Source organism: Oncorhynchus nerka, linkage group LG11 (assembly GCF_034236695.1).
Source record: "Oncorhynchus nerka isolate Pitt River linkage group LG11, Oner_Uvic_2.0, whole genome shotgun sequence".
In the NCBI taxonomy this organism is placed as follows: domain Eukaryota; kingdom Metazoa; phylum Chordata; class Actinopteri; order Salmoniformes; family Salmonidae; genus Oncorhynchus; species Oncorhynchus nerka.
The window spans coordinates 35,275,019-35,294,337 of NC_088406.1; the positions used below are offsets into that span (position 1 = coordinate 35,275,019).

Genomic DNA, 19,319 nt, shown 5'->3' on the forward strand with positions numbered 1-19,319 from the left:
ATAACGCCAGGGTAAGCCTACATGAAACACAGACCTTATTTTAAGTGTTTCTATGGGAAAAATTTATGGTGGAAAAACAATTGGAACCATTTCCTTCTTTGACCACTAGGTTTTATGGGTATTATGACACCTCCATTGAGGGACTCTATAGAAATTCTATATTTATAGTGCATTCGGAAAGTATTCAGACCCCTTTACTTTTTCCACATTTTGTTACGTTACAAAAGGTTTTCAGAACATTTTTTTTTAAACCCCCAGAAATATCACATTTACATGAGTATTCAGACCCTTTACACAGTACTTTGTAGAAGCACCTTTGGAAGTAATTACAGCCTCGACTTTTCTTAGGTATGATGCTACAAGCTTGGCACACCTGTATTTTGGGAGTTTCTCCCATTCTTCTCTGCAGATCCTCTCAAGCTCTGTCAGGTTGGATGGGGAGCGTCGCTGCACAGCTATTTTCTTGGCCCTCAAGAGATGTTCAATCGGGTTCAAGTCGGGATTCTGACTCAAGGACATTTAGAGAAGCCACTCATGCGTTGTGTTGGCTGTGTGCTTAGGGTCGTTGTCCTGTTGGAAGGTGAACCTTCGCCCCAGTCTGATGTTCTGAGCGCTCTGGAGCAGGTTTTCATCAAGGATCTCTCTGTACTTTGCTCTGTTCATCTTTCCCTCAATTCTGACTAGTATCCCAGTCCCAGAAAAACATCCCCACAACATGATGCTGCCACAACCATGCTTCACCGTAGGGATGGTACCAGGTTTCTTCCAGGCGTGATGCTTGGCATTCAGGCCAAAGAGTTCAATATGGGGTTCATCAGACCAGAGACTCTTGTTTCTCATGGTCTGAGAGTCTTTAGGTGCCTTTTTCCAACTCCAAGCAGGCTGTCATGTGCCTTTTACTGAAGAGTGGCTTCCATCTAGCCACTCTACCATAAAGGCCTGATTGGTGGAGTGGTGCAGAGATTGTTGTCCTTCTTGAAGGTTCTCCCATCTCCAAAGAGGGACTCTAGAGCTCTGTCCGAGTGAGAATCGGGTTCTTGGTCACCTCCCTGACCAAGGCCCTTCTCCCCCGTTTGCTCAGTTTGGCCAGGCGGCCAGCTCCAGGAAGGGTCTTGGTTGTTCCAAACGTGTGCAGGTGTGTGCTTTTCCAAATTATGTCCAATCAATTGAATTTACCACAGGTGGACTCCAATCAAGTTGTAGAAACATCTCAAGGATGATCAATGGAAACTAGATGCACCTGAATTCAACTTCAAGTCTCATACCAAAGGGTCTGAATACTTATGTAAATAACAATCTGTTTTCGCTTTGTCATTATGGGGTATTGGGTGTAGATTTGATGAGGACTTTTTATTTAATTTAATCCATTTTAGAATAAGGCTATAACATAAAATGTGGAAAAAGTCAAGGGGTCTGAAAACTTTCTGAAGGCACTGTGTGTGTGTGTTTGTACACACACACACACACACACACACACACACACACACACACACACACACACACACACACACACACACACACACACAGTAGAGCTATAGATATCATGAACAAAACAATACATGTTTTCAACTTTTTCTAACTCCTGATTTATTGCTGCCTCAATTCTTCATAAACTGTTTTCACAATCATTACAAATGATTTAACTCAGTTTTGACTAAAGTAATCTGACATGAAATAGCGACCCAAACAAAGAAAATCCATTTCAAATTTCTTGTCCCTTATTCATTTATAATTTAGTTGATAATTGTATCACATACAATAGGCATACTATACAGTGTTTATCAATGATCTGGTACATTATGTACAATACAAGAATAGACCATTCCTTCTTTGACAGAATTTATAAAATGGCATATTCATATACCAACAAAGGCAGTAACTATGTAATAACAGCACACATATCAATTGTTATTTGTTACATAATGATTGGGAAATAAGATACGTTTTTTTCTCACAGAAAAATTGTGTCAGTGGTACCACAGAAGGTAAATTAAGAGGATTGTTCTGACAAATTGGCAACACTGCAGGCAAAGCACTAACATGAATCATGTTCACATTTCTTCCAAAAATGGAAAACAAAAACATCTGCTTGGAAATCATCTTGGATACCAGACAGTGATGCACCTTTTCTTGCACTACAGTTTACCAACATTTTGGTGGAAAATGCATTGAAAGTATATGGAGCGTTACTTTTTTCACTGTGACCGGTGATCAGTTTAACCACCTATTCTTACCACTACATCACTGATACTAGAGTGGGTGACATAGAGATAGTAAGGAGCAGGCCAATAACATTGATTTCCTCTGTCTGGAGCACTTACCATCCCAGCCTGTTTGGAGGCTTTCCAGAGTAGGATCAAGCTAGTGTATGCGTCCCAAATATCACCCTTTTCTCTATATAGTGCACTATTTTTTTTATCAGGGCCCATAAATAGTGCACTATGTAGAGAATAGGGTGCCATTTGGGATGCATTAAGGGTTCTAATTAAGCACATCATATCAAACTGGCTCATGCCTACGACACACACACAGCTGAAGAGCCAATATTGACTCTTAATGTGTCTCTCACACCTGTGCCATGCTGTTAGAGGCACTTCTACATACAAAATCTTAAATAATCTTTGAACTCTTGAGGATTGAAAGGTCTATGTGACTTGAAATGCATTTACAATAGAAGTGGCCTCCTTTAGTCAACCGTCTTAAAGAAAATGTCACTGTTCATGTGTTGTCTAAAAGTACCTTACTATGATACTAAACACACCATCTGTTATTGTGAATGAAAACAAAACTTTCTAAACCAATTGATGAGGACTAATCCTAAAAGCACACTGATAACGTGCTTAAGATTTGAAGTGCCGTACTTGCTTGCTTCATTTGACTGACAAGTCAGTTAGTAGGCTCACACGGTAGTGGCAGTCCTAAACGAGCAGCCTTCCTTCTTCACACACATTGTTTTGTCTAACTCAATACTGGGTAAATAAAGCTACCAAACCAGTTAGACATCCTGGAACTGTGTGTTTTATCATGCTAACCTCACTGGTGAGAGAGGACAAAACTTTACAGCAGGACAGCTCCCCAATTCCTTCTGCAATCTCACTCCAATACTGTTGGTAAAGCATTCTATTAGCTACCAGCTACATAAGCTCGGGAAGCTAAATAGGATTGTTTTGCATTTGTTCCATAAATTGTGCCATTAATAAAGCCCCACCATTTACATAATACTGTTTGAAAAACATAATATTAAAAAAATATATAAACTGACTTGAGACAGCTCAACTGAAACTGTGTAAGATGTGCAGGAATCCTCCAACAGCTTAGTAAACTACCGGCCACTGGAAGAGGTTATTCAGAGAGGAGGCTAGCAGTCCTTCACCTTGTGCCACTGTTTCTCTCCTGACAGCTACTGAAGGGGTGGACAGTGGTGGGATGGTTTTCAGAGCTGTATCATCTGGGGACTGGCTCCTCAAGCAAAGCTGAGAAAGAGTAATCAGAAGCCATCAACGTATCACTTACATTAGTACTAAAGACAGGAAAGAATATACCATCTTACACAATGCATGCTTGTGTACAGTTAGATACTTTAGGGGCCTGAGTCTTGTAAAAGGTTTCAGGACAGGTATTGAATTATTTCACTCTTGTATCTTAGATATTGATACACCCACATTTTCATCTTGATTACTTCACTACTTCACACAATGCAGTAGGTGTGGTGGCACAATAATGTTTCTAATGCCCACACACTGCCATTGTCTACCATGCATTTAGTCATACTGTATCTGGATTAATGTACTACTCATACATTGATAAAATAACAAAACCAATGGAAGTCAAATGTGGGTGAAATGACCTGTGTGAGGGCACTCTGGCTGCTGTGTTTGCATTTCAGGTCACTACCACATGGTACGCACTACAACACAGCCAGGTCAGAGTTACACTGCAACAGGATTGGGTCTCTTCCAAAGATTAGAGACATCTCTCTTACTTACTGATGAGATTTTTAAGTGCAATTTAATCTTTCCTAAATCTGCATCTATTTGTAATGGGAGGGTTGCTTTAGTTTATTCCATGCGTGATTTGAATAGATATTGGTTGTGTCACAATTGGCACCCTATTCCCAATATAGTGCAGTACTTTTGATCAAAGCCCATTGGGTTCTGGTCAATAGTAGTGCACTACAAAGGGAATAGGGTACCATTTGGGAAACCGTCGTTGTTTTAAAGCAGAGGAATTGCTGGCTTGTCCGCTATAGTATGTATTCCTGACCATTCATCACAGACTGGATAATACATGATCTTATTGAGGTTGGGGAACTATTCACATTACATGAAGATCCATAAACTGCATGCAACAACCTGAAATCAATAATTATAAATGTACAGTGTAAGGGAATAGTGAAATGTGAGTAAATTATTAAATTATTACTGGTGTAAATAGAGACATACAACCTAATCAACCCTCTGCCTGGTTTTGTGGACATGGCACAGAGGAAGCCTATTATCAGATACACTGGTTTGTTACATTCAAGTTTATAGAAAGAGCTAACCCCAGCTCATCTCCCCAATGACTAACAAGCTAAGCATGACAGGGAGGCAGGCCCCTGTTGTTCATTTTATTGCTTGTGGAGAGCAAGGTACAACTGATTGCCTCATCCACCGTTAATGAGCCTCTGTTACTACAGACCCTGAGGCGATGGAGACACAAAAAGCCAAACATGGGGCTTGGTGTTCACTTCTGATTTTACTGACTGGGAGAAAGCCACAGGAAAATCTGCATTGTGGGGTTAGCTAATTATCAAGCTATTAACAAATAGGCTCTTTCAGACCTTCTGTTCTACAAGAAAAAACATGGATCTCTGTCAGCCACATCTAAAGAAGCTTGTTTCAAGTTGTACCTTTCTTTCATCCCAGTGATTGCTGTTTGATTTCACCACATACAGTATGTGCTACTGGCAATTTCACATAATTTTCTTTAACAAAAAGGTAATAGGTAAAATATTACGTTTCACTGCCAGCAGAGTGTTGCCATGACAACATGCCACTGACGTCACCGTGAACGGGTGACTCTCGTCGAGCTGCACTGCCTTCGGTATCCCAGAATCCTCCTCTTTTCTTCCGAGGCGGCCACGGGCCCCCTTTCCCCAGGTATACACCTCCCCTTCTACACCAAGATAGAGAGTACAGAATAGTTATATTCTTCAGCGCACCCCAGGATTCATGAATCTGCACAATCCTTAACAGACAGCCCTCTCTTCTCCTCCCCTCTATCCCATCCCTCTCCTCTCCTGACTGCACAATGGCTCTATCTATCCCTGGGAGAGCAGATCTGATCAAAGACAGCCCTGAACAATGAGGTGACTGTGCCTGCCATCTCCCTATGGGAAGTCGAGCTGATCATTGACACATTCTGACATGTATTGTGTCATTCTCCACAACTCTACCCTTTGGAAAATGTCTAACACACCTCTGTTACAACATATTAAGGACCTTAAAGCAGTCGCTGGAAGCACAATTACAAAAGACATTACAGAAACAGATTTGTACAGTGTTCAATTAGCTCTTCTAATAAAGTGCGATATCTAAATTTACTGAGAACATCACGTTTCTCCAATATTTTATATAAACTGAAAATGTCTGCTTAAAGCATCTTCCCTTCTTGCCAATGCCTCTTACTCACCTGATCCAATTGCCAGAGTGAATGCATCCCCACAGGCTGCCATGATGATGCCCTGAAGGCCCGGCACCGGATAAGGCACACGACTGGTCCGGCGGGAGCTACAGCCCAGCTGACCATGCTGGTTACTGCCAAATGTGAAACACTGCCCCTTCTCTGGACACACGAAACAGGGGGATTAAATGTGTGAAGATTGTTATTGTGTATTGTCAAAGGACACATAGAAGCACATTCATCCTATAGTAGATAATGTTATTACAATATAGTTACATGTTTTACTGTGTAAGCATGACACAGGGATGTCACGTCCTTGCATCTTACAGGAACTTTGGGTTTCCCTGTCCTCGTACCAGGTAGGTTACTACCCTAAACCCTGGAGCCCTCACACAACATATCCCTGTCCTCGTACGAGGTAGGATACTACCCTAACCCTGGAGCCCTCACACAACATATCCCTGTCCTCGTACCAGGTAGGTTACTACCCTAACCCTGGAGCCCTCACACAACATATCCCTGTCCTCGTACCAGGTAGGATACTACCCTAACCCTGGAGCCCTCACACAACATATCCCTGTCCTCGTACCAGGTAGGATACTACCCTAACCCTGGAGCCCTCACACAACATATCCCTGTCCTCGTACCAGGTAGGATACTACCCTAAACCCTGGAGCCCTCACACAACATATCCCTGTCCTCGTACCAGGTAGGTTACTACCCTTACCCTGGAGCCCTCACACAACATATCCCTGTCCTCGTACCAGGTATGTACAATATAACTTGCACTCAGTGGCAAGTTTATTAGCTACACCACCCCGTTCATAAAAATGTTTTACTTTTACAGACAGTGAGTCATGTGGCCGTGGTTTCCTATATAAAGCAGGCAGGCATCAAGGCATTCAGTTACTGTTCCATTAGAATGGGTAAGCTACTATATAAAGCAGGCAGGCATCGAGACATTCAGTTACTGTTCCATTAGAATGGGTAACCTACTATATAAAGCAGGCAGGCATCGAGACATTCAGTTACTGTTCCATTAGAATGGGTAACCTACTATATAAAGCAGGCATCGAGACATTCAGTTACTGCTCCATTAGAATGGGTAACCTACTATATAAAGCAGGCAGGCATCGAGACATTCAGTTACTGTTCCATTAGAATGGGTAACCTACTATATAAAGCAGACAGGCATCGAGGCATTCAGTTATGCTTCTACACCTGCATTGCTTGCTGTTTGGGGTTTTAGGCTGGGTTTCTGTACAGCACTTTGAGATATCAGCTGATGTACGAAGGGCTATATAAATACATTTGATTTGATTTAGTTACGATGGGTTCAGGAACTGCATGGTGACGTGTCAGGCATATGAGGTGAAGACAAAATATAATTTCACCTGTGACAGCAACAGAGTGGGCTGTTCCAATGTCAATGTAAACAACCTTGTCCACATTCAGAGGTGCTGATTGGACAGGACTGAACAAGTAGACTTCTTCAATCTGGTCACAGGGGGCTGGCTCCTCTGCAGCATTGATCTTATCCAACCCCAGCTTGTTGAACCTAATCAAGCACATTTAGAGGAATCACAATTGTTTTCATGGCAGCACATGTATAGGCTTAAATGTAATTGATAAAAGGTGCTGCATTTACACAGGCAGCCTAATTCTGATCTTTTGCCCAATTATTGGCATGCAAAAGATCTGATTGGTCCAAACCCAATTATTGGAAAACTATCAAAAGTGGAATACCTGTGTAAACACAGCCAGATAAGATAATGCCAATCTACTACTCTAGCCATTTAATTAAATAATGTTTGAATCGTATCAAAAGGGAAACATTGATAACTTAAAAGTAAAGTAGATCCAGTTTACCTTATCAGCTGATGTGTGTTTTCACATATCACACTACAAAATTGTAAGGAGAAAAGTTAAGAAATGCTGTGTCATGTTCTGTAAGAATTCATTGAAGGGGAGTTTCTTCGTTCTGTGTTCAAGGCAGATAAATATTCCGTATGGTGTGGAGTGAGTAAGAGAAAGAGTTAAGGAGGGCAGGAAGTAGCTAAACCACAGGTGTCTGGGCAATGTGATCTCTTATTGTGTAGAAGAGATCATACAATACGTTTTGTAGTGATTCCTATGTTGTTGATGTGAAGAATATTTGTTGGTCTGTGGTGTGTAATGACGAGCAACCAGATGCTGCCCTTGACACATTCATGAAATTGCTTATCCCAGTTATTAATAAGGATGCACCAATTAAGAAAATGAATGTAAAAACTATCAAATTGATTGATGAGGAATTGAACAATTGTATGGTTGAGAAGGATGAGGCAAAAGATATGGCAAATAGGTCTGGCTGTACAACCGATTGGAAAACGTACTGCAAATTGAGGAATTGTGTGACTAAACTCAATAGAAAGAAGAAACTACACTATGAAACAAAGATAAATGACAAAGAATAATAGTAAAAAAGTAGCGAAACACTTTCAATTAAATGGGCAAAAAAGGCAAACTCCGCATCATTCATTGAATCAGATGGCTCATTCATCACAAAACCCACCGTCCCGAGCGACTCCTGTGGTGGGCCGGGCGCAGTGCGCGCTAACCAAGGTTGCCAGGTGCACGGTGTTCCTCCGACACATTGGTGCGGCTGGCTTCCGGGTTGGAATGTGCTGTGTTAAGAAGCAGTGCGGCTTGGTTGGGTTGTGTATCGGAGGACGCATGACTTTCAATCTTCGTCTCTCCCGAGCCCGTATGGGAGTTGTAGCGATTAGACAAGATAGTAGCTACTAAAACAATTGGATACCACGAAATTGGGGAGAAAAAGGGGTCAAATTAAATTTTAAAAAAAAGAAAAAAAGATTGCTTTATCACGTGGACTGGGATATGTTCCGCATTGCGTCGAACAATAACATTGATGAATACGCTGATTCGGTGAGCGGGTTTATTAGCAAGTGCATTGGTGATGTACCCACAGCGACTATTAAAATCTTCCCCAACCAGAAACCGTGGATTGATGGCAGCATTCGCGCAAAACTGAAAGCGCGAATCATGGTTTTTAAATCAGGGCAAGGCGACCGGACACATGACCGAATACAAACAGTGTAGCTATTCCCTCCGCAAGGCAATCAAACAAGCTAAGAGTCAGTATAGAGACAAAGTAGAGTCGCAATTCAACGGCTCAGACACGAGAGGTATGTGGCAGGGTCTACAGTCAATCACAGACTACAAAAAGAAAACCAGCCCCATCGTGGACCACGATGGCTTGCTCCCAGACAAACTAAACAACTTCTTTGCTTGCTTTGAGGACAAAACAGTGCCACCGACACGGCCCGCTACCAAAACCTGCGGGCTCTCCTTAACTGCAGCCAATGTGAGTAAAGCATTTAAACGTGTTAACCCTCGCAAGGCTGCAGGCCCAGACGGCATCACCAGCCGCGTCCTCAGAGCATGCGCAGACCAGTTTGCGGGTGTGTTTACGGATATATTCAATCAATCCTTATCCCAGTCTGTTGTTCCCACATGCTTCAAGAGGGCCACCATTGTTCCTGTTCCCAGAAAGCTAAGGTAACTGAGCTAAATGACTATCGCCCCGTAGCACTCACTTCCGTCATCATGAAGTGCTTTGAGAGACTAGTCAAGGACCATATCACCTCCACCCACCCTACCTGACGCCCTAGACCCACTCCAATTTGCTTACCGCCCCAATAGGTCCACAGATGACGCAATCGCAATCACACTGCACACTGCCCTAACCCATCTGGACAAGAGGAATACCTATGTAAGAATGCTGTTCATAGATTACAGCTCAGCATTTAACACCATAGTACCCTCCAAACTCGTCATTAAGCTCGAGACCCTGGGTCTCGACCCCGCCCTATGCAACTGGGTCCTGGACTTCCTGACGGGCTGCCCCCAGGTGGCAGCCCAAAGGAGCCCAAAGGAGATGATGGTGGACTTCAGGAAACAGCAGAGGGAGCAGCCCCCTATCCACATCGACGGGACAGTAGTGGAGAAGGTGGAAAGACACATCACGGACAAACTGAAATGGTTCCCCCAGACAGACGTGGTGAAGAAGGCGCAGCAGCGCCTCTTCAACCTCAGGAGGCTGAAGAAATCCGGCTGGTCACCAAAAACACTCAAACTTACAGGTGCACAATCGAGAGCATCCTATCGGGCTGTATCACCACCTGGTACGGCAACTGCTCCACCCACAACCGTAAGGCTCTCCAGAGGGTTGTGAGGTCTGCACAATGCATCACCGGGGGCAAACTACCTGCCCTCCAGGACACCTACACCACCCGATGTCACAGGAAGGCCAAAAAGATCATCAAGAACAACAACCACCCGAGCCACTGCCTGTTCACCCCACTATCATCCAGAAGGCGAGGTCAGTACAGGTGCATCAAAGCTGGGACCGAGAGACTGAAAAACAGCGTCTATCTCAAGGCCATCAGACTGCTAAACTGCCATCACTAACATTGAGTGGCTGCTGCCAACATACTGACTCATCTCTAGCCATTTTAATAATTGGATATAATAAATGTATCACTAGCCACTTTATATAATGTTTACATACCCTACATTACTCATCTCATATGTATATACTGTACTCGATACCTGCCTATGCCGTTCGGCCATCGCTCATCCATGTATTTTTATGTACATATTCATTCCTTTACACTTGTGTGTATAAGGTAGTTGTGAAATTGTTAGATTACTTGTTAGATATTACTGCATGGTCGGAACTAGAAGCACAAGCATTTCGCTACACTCGCATTAACATCTGCTAACCATGTGTATGTGACAAATAAAATTAGTTTTGATCTGAACTACTAGCCCCCAGCTCGGACACCCATGCATACCCCACAAACCATGTTAGAGGTCTCTTCACAGCTCCCAAGTCCAGAACAGACTATGGGAGGCACACAGTACTACATGGAACTCTATTCCACATCAAGTAACTTGTGCCAGTAGTAAAATTAGATTGAAAGAAAAAACAGATTAAAATATACCTTATGGAACAGTGGGGACTGTGAAGCAACACAAACACATGCATACAAACACACGATAACATACGCATTAGACACACAGATTTTGTGTTGTAGATATATGTTAGTAGAGTAGAGGCTTGAGGGAACACACTTAATATGTTGTGAGATCTGTTATGAATGTATGTGTAATGAATACTCAGGGAGAAAAAGGTGTAGATTTACGCACAGAGAGCGGCAGATGTTTATTAAGCCTTCGCAGAAGGCAGGAATCGTGGTCGCAGGCAATGGTCAAACACAGGTAGGCAGTCAAAAACAAACAGTCTTCCATTCGTCGCCTTCACGTATAACAAACAAAGCTAATGTGGATCCATAATAAATACAAATACACTAATGATGTCATAATAATGTCATACACCACCTCTATAAATCCATAGTTTAACATGGAGTTTAACACAACAAAGCATGTCCATGAAGAGCTACAGTATGTCAGTGCTTAAGCAAGCAGGGTGTTGGTGTTTCACCTTTAATGTGAGCTCTGTTTTTTAGTGAGTTGTTAATGAAAAGGATCACTCACATTAATAGTAACCTTTGTGGAATGCCTGTGCAATTTCACAGCACTTTCATGCAAATGACTGATTATGTTGTTAGTAGTCTATAAAAGAAGGTAACTTTACCTGTTGCTGCCACAGGCCAGAATGCTGTTCTGGGTGCTGATTACCATGGAGCAATCCACTCCACACAGCACCCTGTGGGCCTCAAACTTCCCTGGCACACACACCTGCTGGGGAGAGTTGTGGGAGTCCTGGGTGCCCAGCCCCAGGCGACCTGCCAGAGGGGGAAGAAAGCAGAACATTCTGTTAGAATGCCAAGCTCTCCCACAGACACTGCTGACATAAACCAAGAAACAGAGAGAGACTGACGACCCCAAAAATAAACTTGCTCATTTACCATTGTCTCCTCTTCCCCAGGAGAATACTTCTCTGTCATTGGTCACAGCAAGCACATGGGAAGCACCACATGACACCTGGACCAGCTCGTATCCGAGTAAGGCCTCTACAATCTTGGGCTGGGCATTAATACATACAGAGAAATAATATGTTTTTTCACTGGAACGACTGACCACAATAATGTTTATAACAAACCATAAAATCATTGACATTTACCTGTGTTACGTCATTAAAATTTCCATGTCCGAGACAGCCATTGCTTCCACTTCCAAATGTCATAATAATACCTCGGTCTGCAAATTGAAAATAAATAGAGGAGATTATAGGCACGATGAGTTGATGGGTGTGGTTATATCACAGTGCGGGCCAACCGTGTGAGTTTTAATCCCTAACAAGGGAATGCTAACTTGCTCCACCACGGTGATAAATGGTGACGAGGGAGCAGGAAATAGAGCTTGGGCTCTGAGGTTCTTTAATCCTGTGTCATCTGCTTTTGATATTTGACTAATGACAGCTCCCTTAAGACTATGACTGTGACTAATGGTATATCCCGGTTGGAGAAAGTGTACCTCCTAAACGCCAAGCCAGCAGTGTGGTGATTGCATTCTGTAGGGGAGGACAAACACTGATGAATGTTCTCTTGTCAGAAATGCAGTGAAAGAGGTGATTACATCCACACGTTCAAATGTATCTTCCATTCCAATGCTGCTCCAGTGCTTTATGATAGTATTATACTGCAGTGTGTGTGTGTGTCAGAGTGTGTGCTTAGCAGCAAAAACACAGAGTGAAAAAATATTGATTTCCTATAGTGAAGCTCCCCTACTGAGGCTGACCTGACACAAATGCTGTTGTCCCCAGCAGGAAACACAATGAGAGATGGTGTGCATCCCAAATGGCACCATATTCCCTATTTATAAACTGGGTGGTTAGAGCTCTGACTGCTGATTGGCTGACAGCCGTGGTATATACCTAGGGTATGACAAAATACATGTATTTTTACTGCTCTAATTACGTTGATTACGTTGAACCAGTTTATAATAGCAATAAGGCACCTCTGGGGTTTGTGATATATGGCCAATATACCACAGCTAAGGGCTCCGCGATACTTTGTGCCTAAGAACAGCCCTTAGCCGTGGTATATTGGCCGTATACCACACCCCTCGTGCATATTGCTTAAATAGTGCATCACTTTTGACCAGAGCCCTCCAAATGTGGGCACTATACAGTGGGGCCAAAAAGTATTTAGTCAGCCACCAATTGTGCAAGTTCTCCCACTTAAAAAGATGAGAGATGCCTGTAATTTTCATCATATGTACACTTCAACTATGACAGACGAAATGAGAAAAAAAATCCAGAAAATCACATTGTAGGATTCTTTATGAATTTATTTGCAAATTATGGTGGAAAATAAGTATTTGGTCACCTACAAACAAGCAAGATTTCTGTCTCTCACAGACCTGTAACTTCTTCTTTAAGAGGCTCCTCTGTCCTCCACTCGTTACCTGTATTAATGGCACCTGTTTGAACTTGTTATCAGTCCTGTCCACACCTGTCCACAACCTCAAACAGTCACACTCCACTATGGCCAAGACCAAAGAGCTGTCAAAGGACACCAGAAACAAAATTGTAGACCTGCACCAGGCTGGGAAGACTGAATCTGCAATAGGTAAGCAGCTTGGTTTGAAGAAATCAACTGTGGGAGCAATTATTAGGAAATGGAAGACATACAAGACCACTGATAATCTCCCTCGGTCTGGGGCTCCACGCAAGATGTCACCCCGTGGGGTCAAAATGATCACAAGAACAGTGAGCAAAAATCCCAGAACCACACGGGGGGACCTAGTGAATGACCTGCAGAGAGCTGGGACCAAAGTAACAAAGCCTACCATCAGTAACACACTACGCCGCCAGGGACTCAAATCCTGCAGTGCCAGACGTGTCCCCCTGCTTAAGCCAGTACATGTCCAGGCCCGTCTGAAGTTTGCTAGAGAGCATTTGGATGATCCAGAAGAAGATTGGGAGAATGTCACATGGTCAGATGAAACCAAAATATAACTTTTTGGTAAAAACACTCGTCGTGTTTGGAGGACAAAGAATGCTGAGTTGCATCCAAAGAACACCATACTGTGAAGCATGGGGGTGGAAACATCATGCTTTGGGGCTGTTTTTCTGCAAAGGAACCAGGACGACTGATCCGTGTAAAGGAAAGAATGAATGGGGCCATGTATCGTGAGATTTTGAGTGAAAACCTCCTTCCATCAGCAAGGGCATTGAAGATGAAACGTGGCTGGGTCTTTCAGCATGACAATGATACCAAACACACCGCCCGGGCAACGAAGGAGTGGCTTCGTAAGAAGGATTTCAAGGTCCTGGAGTGGCCTAGCCAGTCTCCAGATCTCAACCCCATAGAAAATCTTTGGAGGGAGTTGAAAGTCCATGTTGACCAGCAACAGCCCTAGAGGAGATCTGCATGGAGGAATGGGCCAAAATACCAGCAACAGTGTGTGAAAACCCTTACAGAAAACGTTTTACCTCTGTCATTGCCAACAAAGGGTATATAACCAATATATAAGTATTGAGATAAACTTTTGTTATTGACCAAATACTTATTTTCCACCATACTTTGCAAATAAATTCATTAAAAATCCTACAATGTGATTTTCTGGATTTTTTTCTTCTCATTTTGTCTGTCATAGTTGAAGTGTACCTATGATGAAAATTACAGACCTCTCTCGTCTTTTTAAGTGGGAGAACTTGCACAATTGGTGGCTGACTAAATACTTTTTTGCCCCACTGTATATGGAATAGGGTGCCATTTGTGACGTTATTATGGCCTGTACCTGTCATACAGGTGGTGAAGAGATCCCCACAGGACACAGACTTGATGGTGACTCCAGACTGGCCCTCCAGGAAGCGAGAGATGAACTGCGGCTGCATCTGTTCTACTGCACCAGGCAGAGTGGGCTCACCAGATCCTACTGACGGAGCCTGGCACAGCACCATTAGGACGTGGTTAGGAAATGTGTGAATACTGGTGATATTAAAGACTATCCAGATAAGACTCTCAGATTGTTTTGAAAAAAAATCCTTTATCTTATCACCCTTTAACCATTTTAATGCATAATCTGAAGATATTAAAGAGGCAGCTAGTAGCTTGTTGGTTAAGGTAAATATTGATATATGAAGCCATAACTGAGGTTGACAAGCCTCATTCAGACAGAGAAGGGATATGGGGATCAAGAAACCCAATCTGACCTCCCAGGTGATGAGTCGGCCTGACTTGGTGACGCCCATCTTCTGTGTGCGTCCCAGGGCCACCTGCAGCACCTCTGTGTTGAGCATGGGTAGACGCAGAGGCGCAGAGATGCCACTGCCCCATGTGTACACTGATGACAGGGGGAAGGAGTGCAACTTTCCTGTTCCCATCCGTCCATCTAGTACAGGACAGAAAATTATACCAAAGGTGTTAATTATTACAGAACTGGTTCAATCATGGATGTGGGTGGAATGTCACTGACCTCTGAAGGACCTTGTGCCGGTCATTCGCCCTCCTTGTCTACCATGACCTCCTGACTGTACGGTGGACAGTGGTTTCTCAATTCTGGACCAGAAATCAAAATGTCTTTTGAATATTGTATACATACATTTCCATCAATGGTAATGTACACGTACAGTTGAAGTCGGAAGTTTACATACACTTAGTTTGGAGTCAATAAAACTTGTTTTTAAACCACTCCACAAATTTCTTGTTAACAAACTATAGTTTTGGCAAGTCGGAGAGGACATCTACTTTGTGCATGACACAAGTAATTTTTCCAACAATTGTTTACAGACAGATTATTTCACTTATAATTCACTGTATCACAATTCCAGTTGGTCAGAAGTTTACATACACTAAGTTGACTGTGCCTTTAAACAGCTTGGAAAATTCCAGATAATGATGTCATGGCTTTAGAAGCTTCTGATAGGCTAATTGACACCATTTGAGTCAATTGGAGGAGTAGCTGTGGATGTATTTCAAGGCCAACCTTCAAACTCAGTGCCTTTTTGCTAGAAATCATGGGAAAATCAAAAGAAATCAGCCAAGACCTCAGAAAAAAAATTGTAGACCTCCACAAGTCTGGTTCATTTTGGGAGCAATTTCCAAACAATACTGCGCAAGTATAAACACCATGGGACCACGCAGCCGCCATACCGCTTAGGAAGGAGACGCGTTCTGTCTCCTAGAGATGAACGTACTTTGGTGCGAAAAGTGCGAGTCAATCCCAGAACAACAGCAAAGGACCTTGTGAAGATGCTGGAGGAAACAGGTACAAAAGTATCTATATCCATAGTAAACGAGTCCTATATTGATATAACCTGAAAGGCCGCTCAGCAAGGAAGAAGCCACTGCTCCAAAACCGCCATAAAAAATCCAGACTATGGTTTGCAACTGCACATGGGGAAAAATATCATACATTTTGGAGAAATGTCCTCTGGTCTGATGAAACAAAAATAGAACTGTTTGGCCATAATGACCATCCTTCTGTTTGGAGGAAAAAGGGGGAGGCTTGCAAGCCAAAGAACACCATCCCAACCATGAAGCACAGGGGTGGCAGCATCATGTTGTGGGGGTGCTTTGCTGCAGGAGGGTCTGGTACACTTCACAGGGAAATTATGTGGATATATTGAAGCAACATCTCAAGACATCAGTCAAGAAGTTAAAGCTTGATCGCAAATGGGTCTTCCAAATGGACAATGACCCCAAGAATACTTCCAAAGTTGTGGAAAAATGGCTTAAGGACAACAAAGTCAAGGTTTTGGCGTGGCCATCACAAAGCCCTGACCTCAATCTTATAGAAAATGTGTGGGCAGAACTGAAAAAGCGTGTGCGAGCAAGGAGGCCTACAAATCTGACTCAGTTACACCAGCTCTGTCAGGAGGAATGGGACAAAATTCACCTAACTTATTGTGGGAACCTTGTGGAAGGCTACCTGAAACGTTTGACCCAAGTTAAACAATTTAAAGGCAATGCTACCAAATACTAATTGAGTGTATGTAAACTTCTGACCCACTGGGAATGTGATGAAATAAATAAAAGCTGAAATAAATCATTCTCTCTAATATTATTCTGACATTTCACATTTTTAAAATAAAGTAACTGACCTAAAACAGGGAATTTTTACTGGGATTAAATGTCAGGAATTGTGGAAAACTGAGTTTAAATGTATTTGGCTAAGGTGTATGTAAACTTCAACTGTATGTTCACATCAGATAAATGTTGTTTTCTTATGATGAGTCTGGTGACTAGAAGCTTCAGGCTTTGGCTGTGTCCAAAATGGCACCCTATTCTCTATATAGTGAAATGTATAGGGAATAGTGTTCATTTGGGATACAGACTTTTGTGGCATTCATTACCTGCGCATTTTGACATTGCCTATATCAGTGTAGAGGTTTAGCAGGGGTCTGATGCAAACAGGGTGGGCCATGATCTCATTGAGCTGAGGGCGTTTGGACGGGTCCAGATTGAGCATGTTCATGATGAGCTGCCTGAGTTCTGTACTGTACCGGTCTGAGATTGGGGCAAAGGTACCGCTCATGATCTTCAACACTAGGGCAGGTAGGTTCTGTAAAAGAATGAAGAGTGAGTGAGACCAAGGAGAGGAGTTACATTTTCAAACTATGCTAATGTGTTGATTTTTTTATGGGTTTACTTTTGGACCAGTAAACTTTAGGCATCATCCCACAAATTTGAATACATTTTGCATGGAGATAGAAAGATAAAAGCTTCAAAGTAATGTGAGATATTATTAACTTCAATGCTATTTCTGGATCTATTGACACATAATTCCAAAGTGCAAGGACAGGTTATGAAATTGGAATGACAATGTATGAAGTGTATTTGAAAAGAATGTGTACAGCAGCCTCGAAAGCTCTCTTGAGGCTGGCTAGCTCATATAGAACACAGCCCAGGGCCCAGATATCACTCTTCTGGTTGTAGGGCTTCCCCTCACACAGCTCCGGGGAGATGTAGCATGGGGTCCCCACCACCTGAATGGAAATAAAACAAAAACAAAAGATAAACTCTACTGCCAGTGCTGCCTATGACTATGCATTTCATCAGCGTACGCATTTGGCCATTACTATGTAGTCAGGTGACCAATGCTACGTCATGTCCACTCACAGTGTAGGCTTTGCTCTTGCTGACTAGGATTTTGGAGATTCCAAAGTCGCCTATTTTGACAATCATTTGATGCTTGTCAAGCAGAATGTTCTGGGTCTTCAGGTCACGGTGTAGGATGAGCTTGTTGTGCACGTGGTACAGGGCCAGCAGAATCTGGACAAAGAAGTGCAGGATGGTGTCCTCATCCAGCAGGGAGTTACAGCGCTTCTGAATGTAGTCGGCTAGGGTTCCACCTACAGTAAGAAAGCAGGAAAATAATACAGTTACAGTAGAATAGATCATGCTCTCAGGCCACCCAGAGTTTTGTAACATAATGCAGTGCCCTTTATCATATATCTCCTGAAGCGCTACAACAGGGACTGACATCTGATGAGACTGAATAAGATCTCATGGGGAACGTCTGACAAGCAAAACATATTTGACACCCTATGTTACAGTGTCAGACTTTCTATGTACCTTATGTGATATGGGGGGGTAATGTGATAGTACCTGGTGCATATTCCATAGCGATCATCAGAGCCTTGTCCTCCAGGAAGTTCTCATAGTACTCTATGATGTTGGGGTGGTTGAGCAGCTTCAGCACCTGGCACTCGTTCTGGGCAGCAAGGCGTTCATCACGGGACATCTGCTCTACTGGGATCTCCTTCAGGATCACAAAAGCCCCATCACTGCGCCGGCGACACAGGTGCACTATCCTGTCACACATGACACGGGAAGGTGGAGAATGAGTAGCGTGGGGAAGAGTTGGAAAAGTGTGTTCTGGTGTAGGCTATCCCCTTACAGTGGGCCTATTTGCTTGTACACTTTTGAACATTATTGCCACTGATATTGGTGCTATGTAAAGCATGTGGGCATTAGAAAAACATCTTAGAACTAGAGTTTTACAATTTATATAATGGGAAAATAACATAACACATTACATTTATGACTAAAAAGTCAACACAGTAGCTTTGCACTCATCATGTACTAACTAGTATTATACTATATTGATTAGGGCGACCATCGAAATAGAATGAGCGCTTAATTCTAATTGTATGAAGGCGGGCCTTTTAATAAAAGATGCGCGCGCCGTTCCGGTACTCGACTGAACTAATTTACATGCGTTCTGTATTTTGGCAAATAGACAAGCTGCGAAGTTTTTAACTTTAACTTAAGTTTGACAGTAAGATAAATAAAACGTCACAAAAAAAGTATAAATAAGGCTACTGTGCCTTAGCGATGTAGTTTCATCAAGAAGTTCAAAGTTAATAACTGTTGGTTTACCCAAAAGCTCCTCTTCCGACCACTTTGATTTTCTCATACTTCTCCATCTCCTCTGCTCAAGGCTGTAAAAAAATCGAAAGTCGTCTCCAGGCAACACTTCCCCTGCTCCTACAGGGAACAACTTGGGACAAAAAGCACGCGGATCTGAAAGCAAACCTCTTATTTTCCTTGGGCATCCTTGTGTGTGTGTGTGTGTGTGTGTGTGTGTGTGTGTGTGTGTGTGTGTGTGTGTGTGTGTGTGTGTGCGTGTGTGTGTGTGTGTGTGTGTGTGTGTGTGTGTGTGTGTGTGTAAAT

The 19,319-nt window shown here is 42.9% G+C and overlaps 1 protein-coding gene across 3 annotated transcripts; it reads right to left on the reverse strand.

Annotated features, from left to right (window-relative positions):
• Window positions 1-1,562: 1,562 nt before the first annotated feature.
• nek8 (NIMA-related kinase 8) lies at window positions 1,563-19,117 on the reverse strand. 3 transcript variants are annotated; one of them, XM_029672515.2, is made up of 16 exons: window positions 19,026-19,117; window positions 18,252-18,457; window positions 17,763-17,995; window positions 17,498-17,629; window positions 17,147-17,205; window positions 15,118-15,200; window positions 14,855-15,033; window positions 14,440-14,587; window positions 11,816-11,892; window positions 11,601-11,718; window positions 11,327-11,477; window positions 7,534-7,566; window positions 7,059-7,222; window positions 5,674-5,826; window positions 4,999-5,157; window positions 1,563-3,473 (listed from the first exon to the last, which is right to left on the reverse strand). In XM_029672515.2, exons 1-16 carry the CDS (start codon window positions 19,070-19,072, stop codon window positions 3,445-3,447), a joined length of 1,971 nt encoding a protein of 656 aa, XP_029528375.1. In that variant the 5' UTR covers window positions 19,073-19,117; the 3' UTR covers window positions 1,563-3,444. The 3 variants fall into 3 exon arrangements, with proteins under 3 accessions (XP_029528375.1, XP_029528373.1, XP_029528374.1); XM_029672513.2 differs by having other exon boundaries at window positions 16,997-17,205; XM_029672514.2 differs by lacking the exon at window positions 7,534-7,566 and having other exon boundaries at window positions 16,997-17,205.
• Window positions 19,118-19,319: the final 202 nt, after the last annotated feature.